General features: G+C 40.2%; 1 protein-coding gene across 2 annotated transcripts in view; it reads left to right on the forward strand.

Moving 5' to 3' along the window:
• The window catches only part of ngef (neuronal guanine nucleotide exchange factor), a 39,913-nt gene that overhangs the window by 14,607 nt on the left and 12,243 nt on the right, over positions 1 to 13,063 (forward strand). For both annotated transcript variants that reach the window (XM_061828239.1, XM_061828240.1), the window contains exons 3-7: positions 3,347 to 3,652; positions 4,023 to 4,093; positions 7,585 to 7,823; positions 8,558 to 8,718; positions 8,802 to 8,954. In XM_061828239.1, coding sequence (XP_061684223.1) covers positions 3,347 to 3,652; positions 4,023 to 4,093; positions 7,585 to 7,823; positions 8,558 to 8,718; positions 8,802 to 8,954 — 930 coding nt within the window. The remainder of the gene's footprint in view (positions 1 to 3,346; positions 3,653 to 4,022; positions 4,094 to 7,584; positions 7,824 to 8,557; positions 8,719 to 8,801; positions 8,955 to 13,063) is intronic.

Below are 13,063 nucleotides of genomic sequence, written 5' to 3' on the forward strand. Positions count from 1 at the left end.
GGGAAGTGCATTTTTCAATATGCTTGGGTTGAAAGTAAGGGGTTCGGGAGCTGGGTTCGTCGATATCCAAAAGATTGGCACATGTTTTACTGCCATCTGTGCAAGCAGAGTTACCGGCTTGAAAAGATGGGCGTCAAAGCGCTGGAGTCGCACCGGAAAAACAGGAGACACGCTGATTTGGCGAAGACTCTCTCATCTTCCGTTGGTATGAATCTGTTTCTAAAATATCAAGATAGTGAAGCATCAACTTCAGGCAGTGGTACTGGCATTGCATGCGCACCTACAATTGTCCAGTCATCGAGTTCAACCAGCCGGAAGTCAGGCTTTATGAACGTAGTTCAATACACGAAGACGGACTCGTTATAGGCAGAGATCGTGTGGACTTTAAAAGTGATCTGCAACCATTACAGTTACAAATCTTGTGAAAATAATTCGAAAGTGTTTCCAGTCTAAAAACTACCACTGTGGGGAAAGGAAGACTTCGTACCTGGCTACATTTGGCATCGCTGCCCACTTTTCATCTCTACTGCCTCAAAGCCAAAAAAGCCAGAATAGAGACTGACATATCTACGCTTATTGAGAAGGCTGACAGGCTGTGTAAGGAGGCAGAAGAAAAGAGGAATCTGAGATTGATCACCGAGGCCAATGCACTCAGAGGCAGAGCAAAGGACAAGAGAGCCACTTTGGCACCTCTGCAGCAACAAATAGAGGAGGCACTGGGTAGGCTCAAGGAGCTATAGTAGGGGTGCTGAGACAGACATCAGGAGAAGACATTTGTGTATATAGTTGCAATTGTAGTTAGAATCTGTTTTTCTGTAGACTGTTATGTGAAGACATTGACAATGGTCATATCAATGAGAACTACCACAAGGGGCAACAGGTGATCACCCTCACAGTTACTGAGTTACTGGAACATTTGATGAACCAAGAACGGTTGATGGCACCATTGGGTGAGTCTTTTTTCCTTACTCTTAATTTCCCACGATGGCCCTAAATTTTTCGTGTCAGCCCTAAATTTTTTCCGTGTCGGCCCTAAATCTTTCGTGTCAGCCCCTAAGAATGCCCCTAAAAAGCCCTTAAATTTTTTGGGTCAGACTGAGTATGAACCCTGTTGATGAAGCCAACAGAACCATATCATCTGCAAAAAAGCAGAGATGCAATACTGAGGCCACCACACCTTGGCTATGCCTCGAGATCCTGTCCTTAAAAGTTATGTACAGAATCGGTGACAAAGGGCACCCTTGGCGGAGTCCAACTCTCACCGAAAATTAGTCCAACCTTCTGCTGGTAATGCAGCCCAAACTCTGACACCGGTCGTACAGGGACCGAACAGCCCGTATCAGGTAGTTTTGGTAACCCAAACTCCCAAAGGCCCCCCACCCCCATTTCAAAGGAGTTTCCGAGGGACACGGTCGAATGCCTTATCCAAGTCCTAAAAACAAAGATGTCGACTGGTTGGGTGAACTCCCATGCAGCCTTGAGGACCCTGCCAATCATGAAGAGCTGGTCCACTGTTCCACCCCCTCAACGAAAACCACATCCTCCTGAATCCGAGATATGACTTCCTCTACGGACCCTTCTTTCAAGCACCCCTAAACAGACCTTACAAGGGAGGCTGAGGAGTGTGATACCCCTGTAGTTGGAACACACGCTGCGGTCCCCCTTCTTATAAAGGGGGACCATCACTCCAGTCTGCCAATCTGAAGGCCCTGTCCCCGATGCCAATGCGATGTTGAACCCTAAAGTTATTGATTTTGATCATCATAAAGAGTTATGGAGCTGCCCTTTGTCTGCTCCTTCACCTAGGACCCATTTGGCGTTGGTGACCCTGCCAGGGGTGTGAAAACCCAGACAATTTAGCTCCTAGGATCATTGGGACACACAAACCCTTCCACCACAATAAGGTGGTGGCTCAAGGAGGGGACATTGTTATACTAAACCTCCCAACTCTGGTTTATTTTACCTTATGTAACCTGTACTCTATCTGTTAAAACAGTTGTGTCAGTACAATATTTTACAGACCTTTCTGTTATGACTCTAATTTACTTAGACATCACAAGCCTAGTGATCTTTGAGATACCTTCCTTGACAAGTATCTTCTATGCTTTTGTATGTCATTTATCTTTTTCTTTAAACAGAGCACACACACCTTCAAATTATTGTCAAGATTGAAAACGGACGGGAAATACCTAGAATTATTAGTGAACAATTTCAACACAAATTGTGAAAATATTGGCATTACCTGCAAAGATGCGGTCCTTTATCCAAGCAACATCATGCTGTGAACAGGAACTAATGTTTCTAACATCACTGCTGCTACCTTCTGCCATTCTTGTTGGTGAAGATACACTGTTAGATGGATAGGGTTGAATTGCAGCAACGTTTCAATTTATTAGAGTTCTGATGGGGTACACAATGTTTACAGAAGATCGTCTACCTTGCAGAAGAAGTAGGCCAGGTACTGCTAATCTTAGCACACAACAGAACTGATTGTGATATCACTCTATTGCACACAACCCGCAGTCTGGGATTGTCTGTAAACCTTTGGCGGCACGGTGGCGCCGCTGCAGAGCATCGGCCTCACAGTTTTGAGGACCGGGTTTCAAATCCCGGCACCGCCAGTGTGGAGTTTGCATGTTTTCTCTTTACCTGCGTGGGTTTTCTCCGGCCACTCTGCTTTCCTCCCACATCCAAAAAACATACATTAATTGGAGACTCTAAATTGCCCCTAAGTGTGATTGGGAATCCGACTGTTGGCTATCTCTATCTACCCTGAGATTGGCTGGCAACCCATTCAGGATGTACTCTGCCTCCTGCCCGATGTTAGCTGGGATTGGCTCCAGCACTCCCCTGCGACCCTTGTGAGGATAAGCAGCTAAGAAAAAAGATGGATTGATGGATATGTATTGTTTCTACACAAGTTAACAACCCTCTTGTTTACCAAACACTACACTCTTGGTTATACTGTACGATTTTATATAAAACTTGCTTAGAAATTGCCCGATATCTCTCTTTGATTATTCTCATCTGTAGAGGGATTCCTGCTCACTTGTTTCTGGCTTGTCAAGAATGAAAGTATTGACAATTAAAACAAACTTTTATGTGTTCGCAATCGATAATTTGTGAGCAGCTGCGGTAATACAGCAGGTGAAATTCCAACAAATAGTTGTATATATGGCTAGACTTTTAGCACATCCTTGAAAACAAAGCAACAAATGTACAGCTAATGATCACAGTTTGCTTTGGAATTTCTCTTTCAAGAATGGCTTGGATAGTTGTTACTCTGAAGTGGCTTTTGTGTTATAAAATGCATGTCTCTGATTTCACCACATCTCCCTTATTCCAGACCTGTGTTGCCAAGCAATGGTGAGGCCAGCAGCAGATATTATTCTTTGTACATCAAGGATGCTGTGAATAAGGAAAGAGGAAGTGTGGGAGGAGGGAGCATGGACATATCTGCTACCTCCTACCACCACAACAGTGCTCTTACAGACGACTCAATCTCATACCGAACTCACAGCATTCATAGTGGAGACATTAAAAAGCTATCTGAGCAAACGACCACAGCCTGCACTGTGCGCGACATTGGAAGTACCATGAGTTTGGGAATGCCTAGCCCCGAGGGAGCTGACCGGAATAACTTCAACCACAGGTTTGACCAAATTACACTGGAGACATTGGATATGGACAAATAATTTAAGCCTGTGGGTTTCTGCTATAACTAAATGATCTGAAAACAAGCACACAAAGAAAATAAACAAGGAGAAAAAAATGCATATTTCTGTCTCATGTGCACAGCAATTTTAAATTCAAATTAAAAAGCAGTTATATTGTGGTGCTAGTGAGTGACTGTTGAGAAAAATTGGGTAAAATACAAATAACAGTGTACAGTATATGCTTTGACATAACAGCTGTACTCTTGCCTCATTTAAATTCATTTGTCTTCTGACACATAGTGAACATATTCTTCCACCTGCTTGCGTGCTTGTCTGAACATATATCTGTTTGCACTTTCTTTTCAGGCTACTGAACAATGGAGCTTATTCTAAGACACAGCCATTCAGCCAGAGCCTCAACATTGTCAAAAGCATTGGTGAGAACACTCATCACAGCGTACAGCGTGTTGTCTTGTAGTTATCCCCTTTGCGGCTGCCACACATTAGACTCTTAGTTGACATGGTACACTTGTTAAGAGTAGTATTGGTATCAGAGGTGTAACTGCTGTCTTATTGGTTAAGGGTCCATTAAACCTTGCAGCGTCCCAATAAACCATTTATCAGGTTAGATAATGCATACATTATTTGAAAATCATTGGAAAATGACAGTGTCTTATTATCGATAGATACTTGCATCTTTATCCTGTGCACTTTAAAGATGAATATTTTTTCACTCTTATGTAACTCGCAGTCCAGTTTGACGCCCACCAATGCAATCTGCAGTATATGATTATGCAACAAACTCCTCTTGTTTGGAGTCATCTTACCTTTTGGTATACATGCAGTCTATATGCCCTGAAAAAAATGTCTTTTCATCGAACTTTGAACCAACCTTAAAATGGCTGTGCTTCTCCAATACCTACATCTGAATGCACAACAACAGTACCTGTACCCATTAGTAGAAATCCATTGTCTTGCATTACTTTATGTTGAGACTCGTACTCTGTCTCTCTAAATATCAACAACAGTGAACTGCAACTTAATTTAGTATGATATATACAAACCCAATTCCAATGAAGTTGGGACATTGTGTCAAACAAAAAAAGACTACAATGATTTGGAAATCAAGTTCAACCAAAATTTAATTGAATACACTACAGAGACAAGATATTTGATGTTGAAACTGATAAACCTTTAATCATTAACTTGGTAATTTATGGTTACAACATGTTACAAAAAAGCAGGGGGACGGCGTCACGTTTAGATGGTTACATCAACTTTTCTTTTAACAACATTGAATAAACCTTTTGGAACTGAGAACACTAATTGTTGAAGCTTTGTAAGTGGAATTCTTTGCCTTTTTTGCTTGATGTACAGCTTCAGGTGTTCAACAGTGCTGTCCTCCAACAGTCCTCTATTGTCATATTTTACGCTTCATAATGCGTCACACATTTTCAATGGGAGACAGATCTGGACTGGAGATAAGCCACTCTAGTACCCGCACTCTTTTACTACAAAGCCACGCTGTTGTAACAAATGCAGAATGTGGTTAGGTATTGGCTCGGTGAAATATGCACAGGTGTTAATGAAAAAGGGATTGCTTGGATGGCAGCATATGTTTCTCTAAAACCTGTACGTACCTTTCAGCATGAAAGGTGTCTTCAAAGATGTGTAAGTTATCTATGCCATTGGCACGAACACAACCCCATACCATCACAGATGCTGACTTTTGAACCTTTGAACCTTTTTCTCTTTGGTCCGGAGGACACGAAGTGCACAATTTCTATAAAACAATTTCAAATGTGGACTCATCGGACCACAGAACACTTTTCCACTTTGCATCAGTCCATCTGAGAAGAGCTAAAGGTCAGAGAAGTCAGCAGTGTTTCTGGTGTTGTTGATAAATGGCTTTTGTATTGTAAAGTAGTTTTAAGTTCCACTTATGGGTCTCCGCTATATGGCTACATTTATTCATATTGGTTTTCTGAAGTGTTCCTGAGCCCATGTGGTGATATTCTTTTGACATTTATGTTGTTTTTTGATGCAACGCCGCCTGAGTGATCAAAGGTCACGGGCATTCAATTGTTTTTTCTGCTTTGTCGCTTACATGCAGTGATTTCTCCAGATTCTCTGAACCTTTTGATATTATGAACCGTAGATGATTAAATCCATAAATTCCTTCCTCATTCCTTCCTTAAACTGTTCAACTATTTTCTCACAGACTTGTTCACAAAGAGATGACGCTTGCCCCATCCATGCTTGAATGACTGAGCAATTCAGGGAAGCATCTTTTATACCCAACTATGACAACCACTGGTTCCAAATTAGCCTGTTAACCTGTGGAATTATCCATCCAGGTGTTTGATGAGTCTTAGTTTTAATCTTTTTTGCCACTTGTCCCAGATTTTTTGGAACATGTTCTCGCCATAAAATTCTAAATTACTGATTATTTGCTCAACGGTTTAAAGTTTATCAGTTTGAACATTAAATATATTGTCTTTGCAGTGAATTAAATTAAATAAAGGTTGAAAATTATTTGAAAAGCATTATATTCTGTTTTTATTTGTTTAACACAATGTCCCAACTTTTTTTTTGGAATTGGGTTTGTACTTAATCAGTCAGGCATTAGACAAGACCCCTTGTTCCCTCTAAAATTCAAACTATTCATCCTACCAAGACTTTTTGGACAGTACAGTACAATGTTTCCAACTTGGTGTGAACAATTTATTTACTTGCACCAAACTTGGTAGAGCTTGATGTGGCAGAACTTGCACAAAGCCCTGGCCTCTTCCCCGACAAACACCTCATTGAATCACAACAGATAGCGAGCCACCAAACCCTCTTTCTGATCCAGCGCCAGTGGCTTCTGACCTCATGAATGTTCTTCTGGATAAAAATTCCAAGAGACACTACAACATCTTGCAGAATGTTTTCTGGTACATATAGCTGCTGTGGGCGGCACGGTCAAACAGTTGGTAAAGTGTTGGCCTCACAGTTCTGAGGACCCAGGTTCGATCCCGGCCCCGCCTGTGTGGCGTTTGCATGTTCTCTACGTGCCTGCGTGGGTTTTCTCCAGGCTCTCCGGTTTCCTCCCACATCCCCAAAAACATGCAACATTAATTGGACACTCTAAATTGCCCCTAGGTGTGATTGTGAGTGCGGCTGTTTGTCTACATGTGCTCTGCGATTGGCTGGCAACCAATTCAGGATGTACCCTGCCTCCTGCCCGTTGACAGCTGGGATTGGCTCCAGCATTCCCCGCAACCCTCGTGAGGATAAGCGGCAAAGAAAATGGATGGATGGATGGATGGATAGATGCTGTGATAGCTGCAAAAGCAAACCAAGTATCTTGTTTTTCCATATTCATGTCATGTAGTGATCACGTGACCAAATACTTGTTTTTTTAACATAATGTTTACTTTATGATAGCCTTTTGAGTGGGATTTATCTACTTAGACTACTATATTGAACATGAATCTTAACGAGCGTTAATATACTTAACGAGTTTATACTATACAGACTATGTAGGAGGTGGTACCACTTGAATTCACGGCCATTGACAGCTGTTGAATTCAAATATCAATGTTAACATGGAAACCTGGCAGTGAATGAGCAAAGTTGTTCTTGTACTGGGTATAATTCTTCATCATATATCCTAAAACAATGATTCTCCAAATATAGTACAAGCACCAATTGTGTTGTACGAATTCTCATGCAAGTAGAATTTCTAAGAAAATCTCTGTCAGGTCACTGACCCTGCTCTTGACGATCGTATAGAGGGGCACACTAGTTGGCCATCCAATAGTGCACATTTGCCCATATGGCCTTTGCTGACGGTGCCATTTTGTCCAAGACCGACTCTGAGTGGTCCAGAAAGAGGAACCTGTGAAAAAAAAAATGCACACTAATGACACGTTTTGTTTTCCAGCCTTCTTGTATCAAGAATACAGAGATACATCTAAGAAGCAAGAGATTGAACAAAGGCGCCAGCGTGAGCATCGCTCTCCTTCCACCATGTTAGGAGGATCTAGTGTCTCATCACCCCCAGTGTTACAGTTACAGCTGAGGAACAACGCCCGTGCACTGAGCTTGTGGCAGAATTTGGATGTGGTGCTGGCCAGTGGACTACTTACCCAGTTGCCACAAAAAGAAATTATAATGCAAGAGGTGATCAAAAATCCTTTGTAACTGAGATGAGCAGGCACAACTGTCTTCCCAAAAGTTCATTTTGTTTTCCTTTTTTTTTTTTTTTTTTCAGTTACAGCACATTTCCATTTTGAGTGAAGTCGATCAAGACATTAATTTATTTTTTTGTCTAGGCACTGAATATCTATTGTTAGCATACGGCACAAGTGTCAAACTCAAGGAACGGGGGCCAGATCCAGCCTCCCACATGGTTTTATGTGACCCGTGGAGACAAATCATTTGTATCAACTTCCATGATTTTTTTGTTCAAATCTGTATCAAAACTTCAAATTGTCATATCATAAATTATAACATTGAGATATTACAAGAATTTTTGTGTGATCAAACTACAATAGTTGGAAAAACCCCTTACCCTTGATTTCTGATTCCAAAATTAGTTCATAAATTTCATACGGCAAGCATATTCTGGCATTACATACTCATGGTAACTACAGTTTATTCAGCCTTAAAAGGTTAGTTTAATATTAGTGTTAGTACAAAAGTATCTTTCAGTGTAAAGTAAATATTATATTTGTGATTTTGATTAATCCGCTTTTATTTTACACCTATATACTTTTTTCTAAACAGCACAAGTGCATAGTTGTTACCTCTCCAACTATAAGCTTTCAAAAATGAATTATTACTACAGTAATTTTAATGATGATTGTATTACAGCTAGGCCACAATGTGATGTATTATTTCCCATTTCTGTCCAGGCCATGTTTGAACTTATTACTTCAGAGGCATCCTACTACAAGAGTTTGGAGATTTTAGAAACACACTTCCTTCGTAACCCTTCTTTAGTAAACACTCTCAGCCAATCTGATATGCACTTTCTGTTCTCCAACATCGAAGAAGTTATGAAGGCCAGTGAACGGTAGTGCCAAGTTATGCTTAACACAAATCACTGGTCATATTTAATCCATTACAGCAATCATTAAATTCTTTTCATGTTCTCAGGTTCTTGATGGATCTCGAACACCGAATCGAGAAGTCTATTTTGATTTCGGATGTGTGTGACATTGTTTACAACCATGCTGTTGAGCACTTCAGTGTCTTCATCAAGTACGTCATTAACCAGGTTTACCAGGAGAAGAACTACAGGCGAATTTTGTGAGTATTCATAAGTTATTTCCTCTGTTGCTTTCTGCACTATAGTTCTTTAAATATATATCAATGAAGGTAATTTTGTTCACACACTTTTGATTATATTGTCTATAAACAAAAAATAATCCACCCTTATTCACACTGCAACACTTTTAGTGCCAGTCATTGCTGTGAGAAAAAAACGGGTTTGTTTAATTATGGCGCTCTAGTTTTGTTCCACAATAAACATCCTGATCATAAAGTAACTAGTAGTTGGTGATGCTCTAAGTTTGTACACATGCTGGCCTGAAGGCTGGGTGCTAATTCAGAGTTTATGATATATTCATCCATATGTTGTAACACCATAAAGTATTAGACAGTACAACTTTTTTCTCCCCGTGCCTGGGACTGGTCAGAGCATCTGCATCATGGTTCTGAGGACCGGGGTTCAAATCCTGGCCCCACCTGTGTGGAGTTTGCATGTTCTCCGCCTGCCTGCGAAGGTTTTCTCCGGCACTTCGGTTTCCTCCCACATCCCCAAAAACTTGCAGTAATTAGAGACTTTAAATTGCCTCTAGATGTTGTTGTGAGTGTGACTGTTGTCTGCATCCACGTGCCCTGCGATTGGCTTGCAACCAGTTCAGGGCGTACCCTGACTCGTGCCCGATGACAGCTAGGCTGCAGCACTCCCGCGACCCTTGTGAGGATAAGTGGCTAAGAAAATGGATGGATGGATGGATGGATGGATTTTTTGGGGGGGATGTCTGTTGTGTCCCATATCTGTTATCAGGTATTTTTACAAGTAGTAACATCCAATAGATTTCGTTCCACTTCACAATTGCTATTAATTCTTGACAAAAAAATGTAATATTATGTCTTCATGTTTGAAGCCTGAAATGTGGCGAAAGGTTGAAAACTTCAAGCCAAATACTTTCACAGGGTACTGTACATACTCTCCCCTCCAAAAGTCTTGGAACAGTTAACCCTATTCTTATTTTTTCCGAAGACTGAAAAATTCCTCAGGGTTTTCTTTTTTCCATTTTGTTGTCATCAGCGTTTTTCTGTATTTTGTAAGAAAGGAAAACCTGAAATTGTACTTCACCCCATTATTAGGGGAAATATATAGTACTACAAACATGACTCAGATATTTTGACCATTATTTTAACTTACTTGTATTGTGCAGTTGAATATTTTTCTATGGAAAGAAATTCTGTTTTTGCCCCCAAAACCTAGCAGTATACTGAAAGTGTTCCATCTTAATGCTATCTTGACTCAAATTTGAGTACTTTCAAACTTAAGGAAAACATCTGTATCAATTGTTTGTAGTATGTCGCTGATAGTGTAGTGGTACACACGCCTGCCTTTGGTGCAGGCAGCGTGGGATCGATTCCTGCTCAATGATGGTGTTGATAGCTGCCCTGCGACTAACTGGTGACCAGTTCAGGGTGTAGTCTGCCACCACTTGCCTGAAGCTATTTGGGATAGGCTCTGGCTCTCATGTGACCATTGAGAAGATAAGCGGCTTGGAAGATGGATAGATGGTTGTTTGTAGTGCAGGGGTCAGCAAACTTTTTTTTTTTTAATGAGAACCACTTCATGGATACTGATTAATTCCAAGGGGTACCAGTTTTATATATTTATATATTTATAAATAAAGCTGAAGCAACTGAGCCTATTCATGACAGTGAGGAGTTGATCATATTTGATTAACTGGTTGAAACCACTTCAGTCATGTGATTGAAGGTCTTGAGGTAATAACATTAGGGTTTGCAGAGTTCAAGTGTGTGAGCTACAAAAACAAACAAGAGTACACTAGAAGTCACACTTGTTTTCATGAAAGCAGGTTTGTTTATGGCAATGACAACTGCGCAGGGTGTGGTTGCCTGCGAATTAAAACTGTCTATCACTTCCCGTCAAACCCAAACCAGAGCATACCAGACTTAGTGAAATATTCCCACTGCATATGACAGGTACCACAGATGCACAAAAAACAAGAGTTTATTGTAGTTGAAGACATGAATGATGTCAGACGACATTATTTAGTCGTTCTTTGGCTTGTAATCACCTGGCATAGGTTCCAACTTTATTTTGATCCCTAACAGGATAATTGGCTTACAAAAGAGATGGATGGGTCAGTAGAGAATTCAGTTGAGAATCATAAAAGTGTTGGGAATTCCACTTTGTTACATAGAACATAGTTAAGTGTGTCAGTGAGAACCTGAGCATGAGAAGGATGTAGTCTGACTGTGCCGGAAAAAAGGTGTCTGATCAACACCTCTGTCTCTTGTACTAAAGCATCTTATTCAGGCAGGCTGACAGTTTTCACTGGGATTGATTGCAGGACAGAATATTCACTGGATCATTGTTAAGAAGCAAATTGTGATCTTGTATTCTTGTTTGTTCTGGTGGCTCGTGATATATTTTCATGTTAGTATTCCAGTGAGGAGAAGTCAAACCTGCATCGCTTGTTAACATACCATCCTCTCTTGTGTCTTTAACCCTTCATAATTGCCCTGTCATATCTCTTTGTTCTTCTTGGCAGGTGGTTTAAATGAGTTTGCCATTGTTACACAAAGGATTTACAGTACTGTAAGTCTTTATTGTGAGCAGAGGTTCTTCACTGGACCTCAGCTTTAAAAGTCATAGACATCTCTCTCTCTCTCTCACTCTCTCTCTCTCTAACTCACACGCACACCCACACACAAACACATACACACACACACACACACACACACACACACACACACACAGTTTGTCAGTCAAAAGTAACCCATTATCAGTCAAAAGTAACCCAACATCATCTTGCGAAAGGCAGATGTTTACAAACAGAAAAATGTGTATATGATTGGAAAGACACAAACTTAGACTGTTGCCCTGGCTGAAAGTGACAGAGCCAAAGTACCATCACCGCTGTCTATCTGTCTCTGTTTTTTTCTGAACTGGAAAAACTGTTGACAGTGAATAAGTGAGTGAATATTCAGTGGAAGTGAGTGTTGTGTAGATGGTTTTAGCATGACTACAAAACCATTACAACAAGGAAGTGACTCTACTCTTGTATTGTGTGTGTAGGTTGAAATAGACTACATCAGCATTTGCTAATCATCAAACTATTTGTTACACATCCACTCAAATGATACAGAGGCAAAACAAAACAAACTCAAAAATGTACTTCTGATTTATTTATAAAGACTGAACAGAGAGGTGGAAATAGAAAAAAAGGTGTGTTCTGGAAGAGCCGGCTTTTAAAGTTAAAGGCGCACCCATCTGACAGGTGTGTCTGAGCCAACACAATGAAACTGACGCTTGGAGAAAGATTACACACAAGAGTAATTACACTGCACATTACTCTTTTGATACTGTAGATATAGACAATGTTTAACTTTGCTGGTTTGAGTTTGAGGTGGAGATAGATAGATAGATAGATAGATAGATAGATAGATAGATAGATAGATAGATAGATAGATAGATAGATAGATAGATAGATAGATAGATAGATAGATAGAGATAGATAGATAGATAGATAGATAGATAGATAGAGATAGATAGATAGATAGATAGATAGATAGATAGATAGATAGATAGATAGATAGATAGATAGATATAGATAGATAGATAGATAGATAGATATAGATAGATAGATAGATAGATTTATGTGGGAATGGACAATGACGTCTGGTGTTATTGCTTTGTGCGTCATCCACTGAACAAGTATCTAACCCTAAGACAGCTCACATAAATCAACAGGTGGTTCCACTTGCTAGGTGTAATTGTTAATACTAATTACTGTAGCCATGTTACCACAAAGTAATAATACTACACCATCATATGCTTGCATTTTCCACCATGGGTGTGTCTCTGATGTTAGCTCAGCATACAGTAGCAGATAACTGCAAAAGCTGGCTAAAGTGTGTAAAATCATGGCAGCAATAACTGTGAAATGTACAGTATAACTCAGCATTGAATTCAACAATAAAAACCTCTCTGTGGTAAATCACAGATTTGATCTAAGACAAAAAAAAACACACAACACACGCAACAACCAAAATAAATAGGGATGTTTAATGCCTTTCTGACCAATAGGAGTAAAAGTGTTCACTCACGAGTATTCACTCATGATACTGATACAGACTGCTGA

The sequence above is a fragment of the Syngnathoides biaculeatus genome, chromosome 8 (assembly GCF_019802595.1).
Source record: "Syngnathoides biaculeatus isolate LvHL_M chromosome 8, ASM1980259v1, whole genome shotgun sequence".
Lineage (NCBI taxonomy): Eukaryota > Metazoa > Chordata > Actinopteri > Syngnathiformes > Syngnathidae > Syngnathoides > Syngnathoides biaculeatus.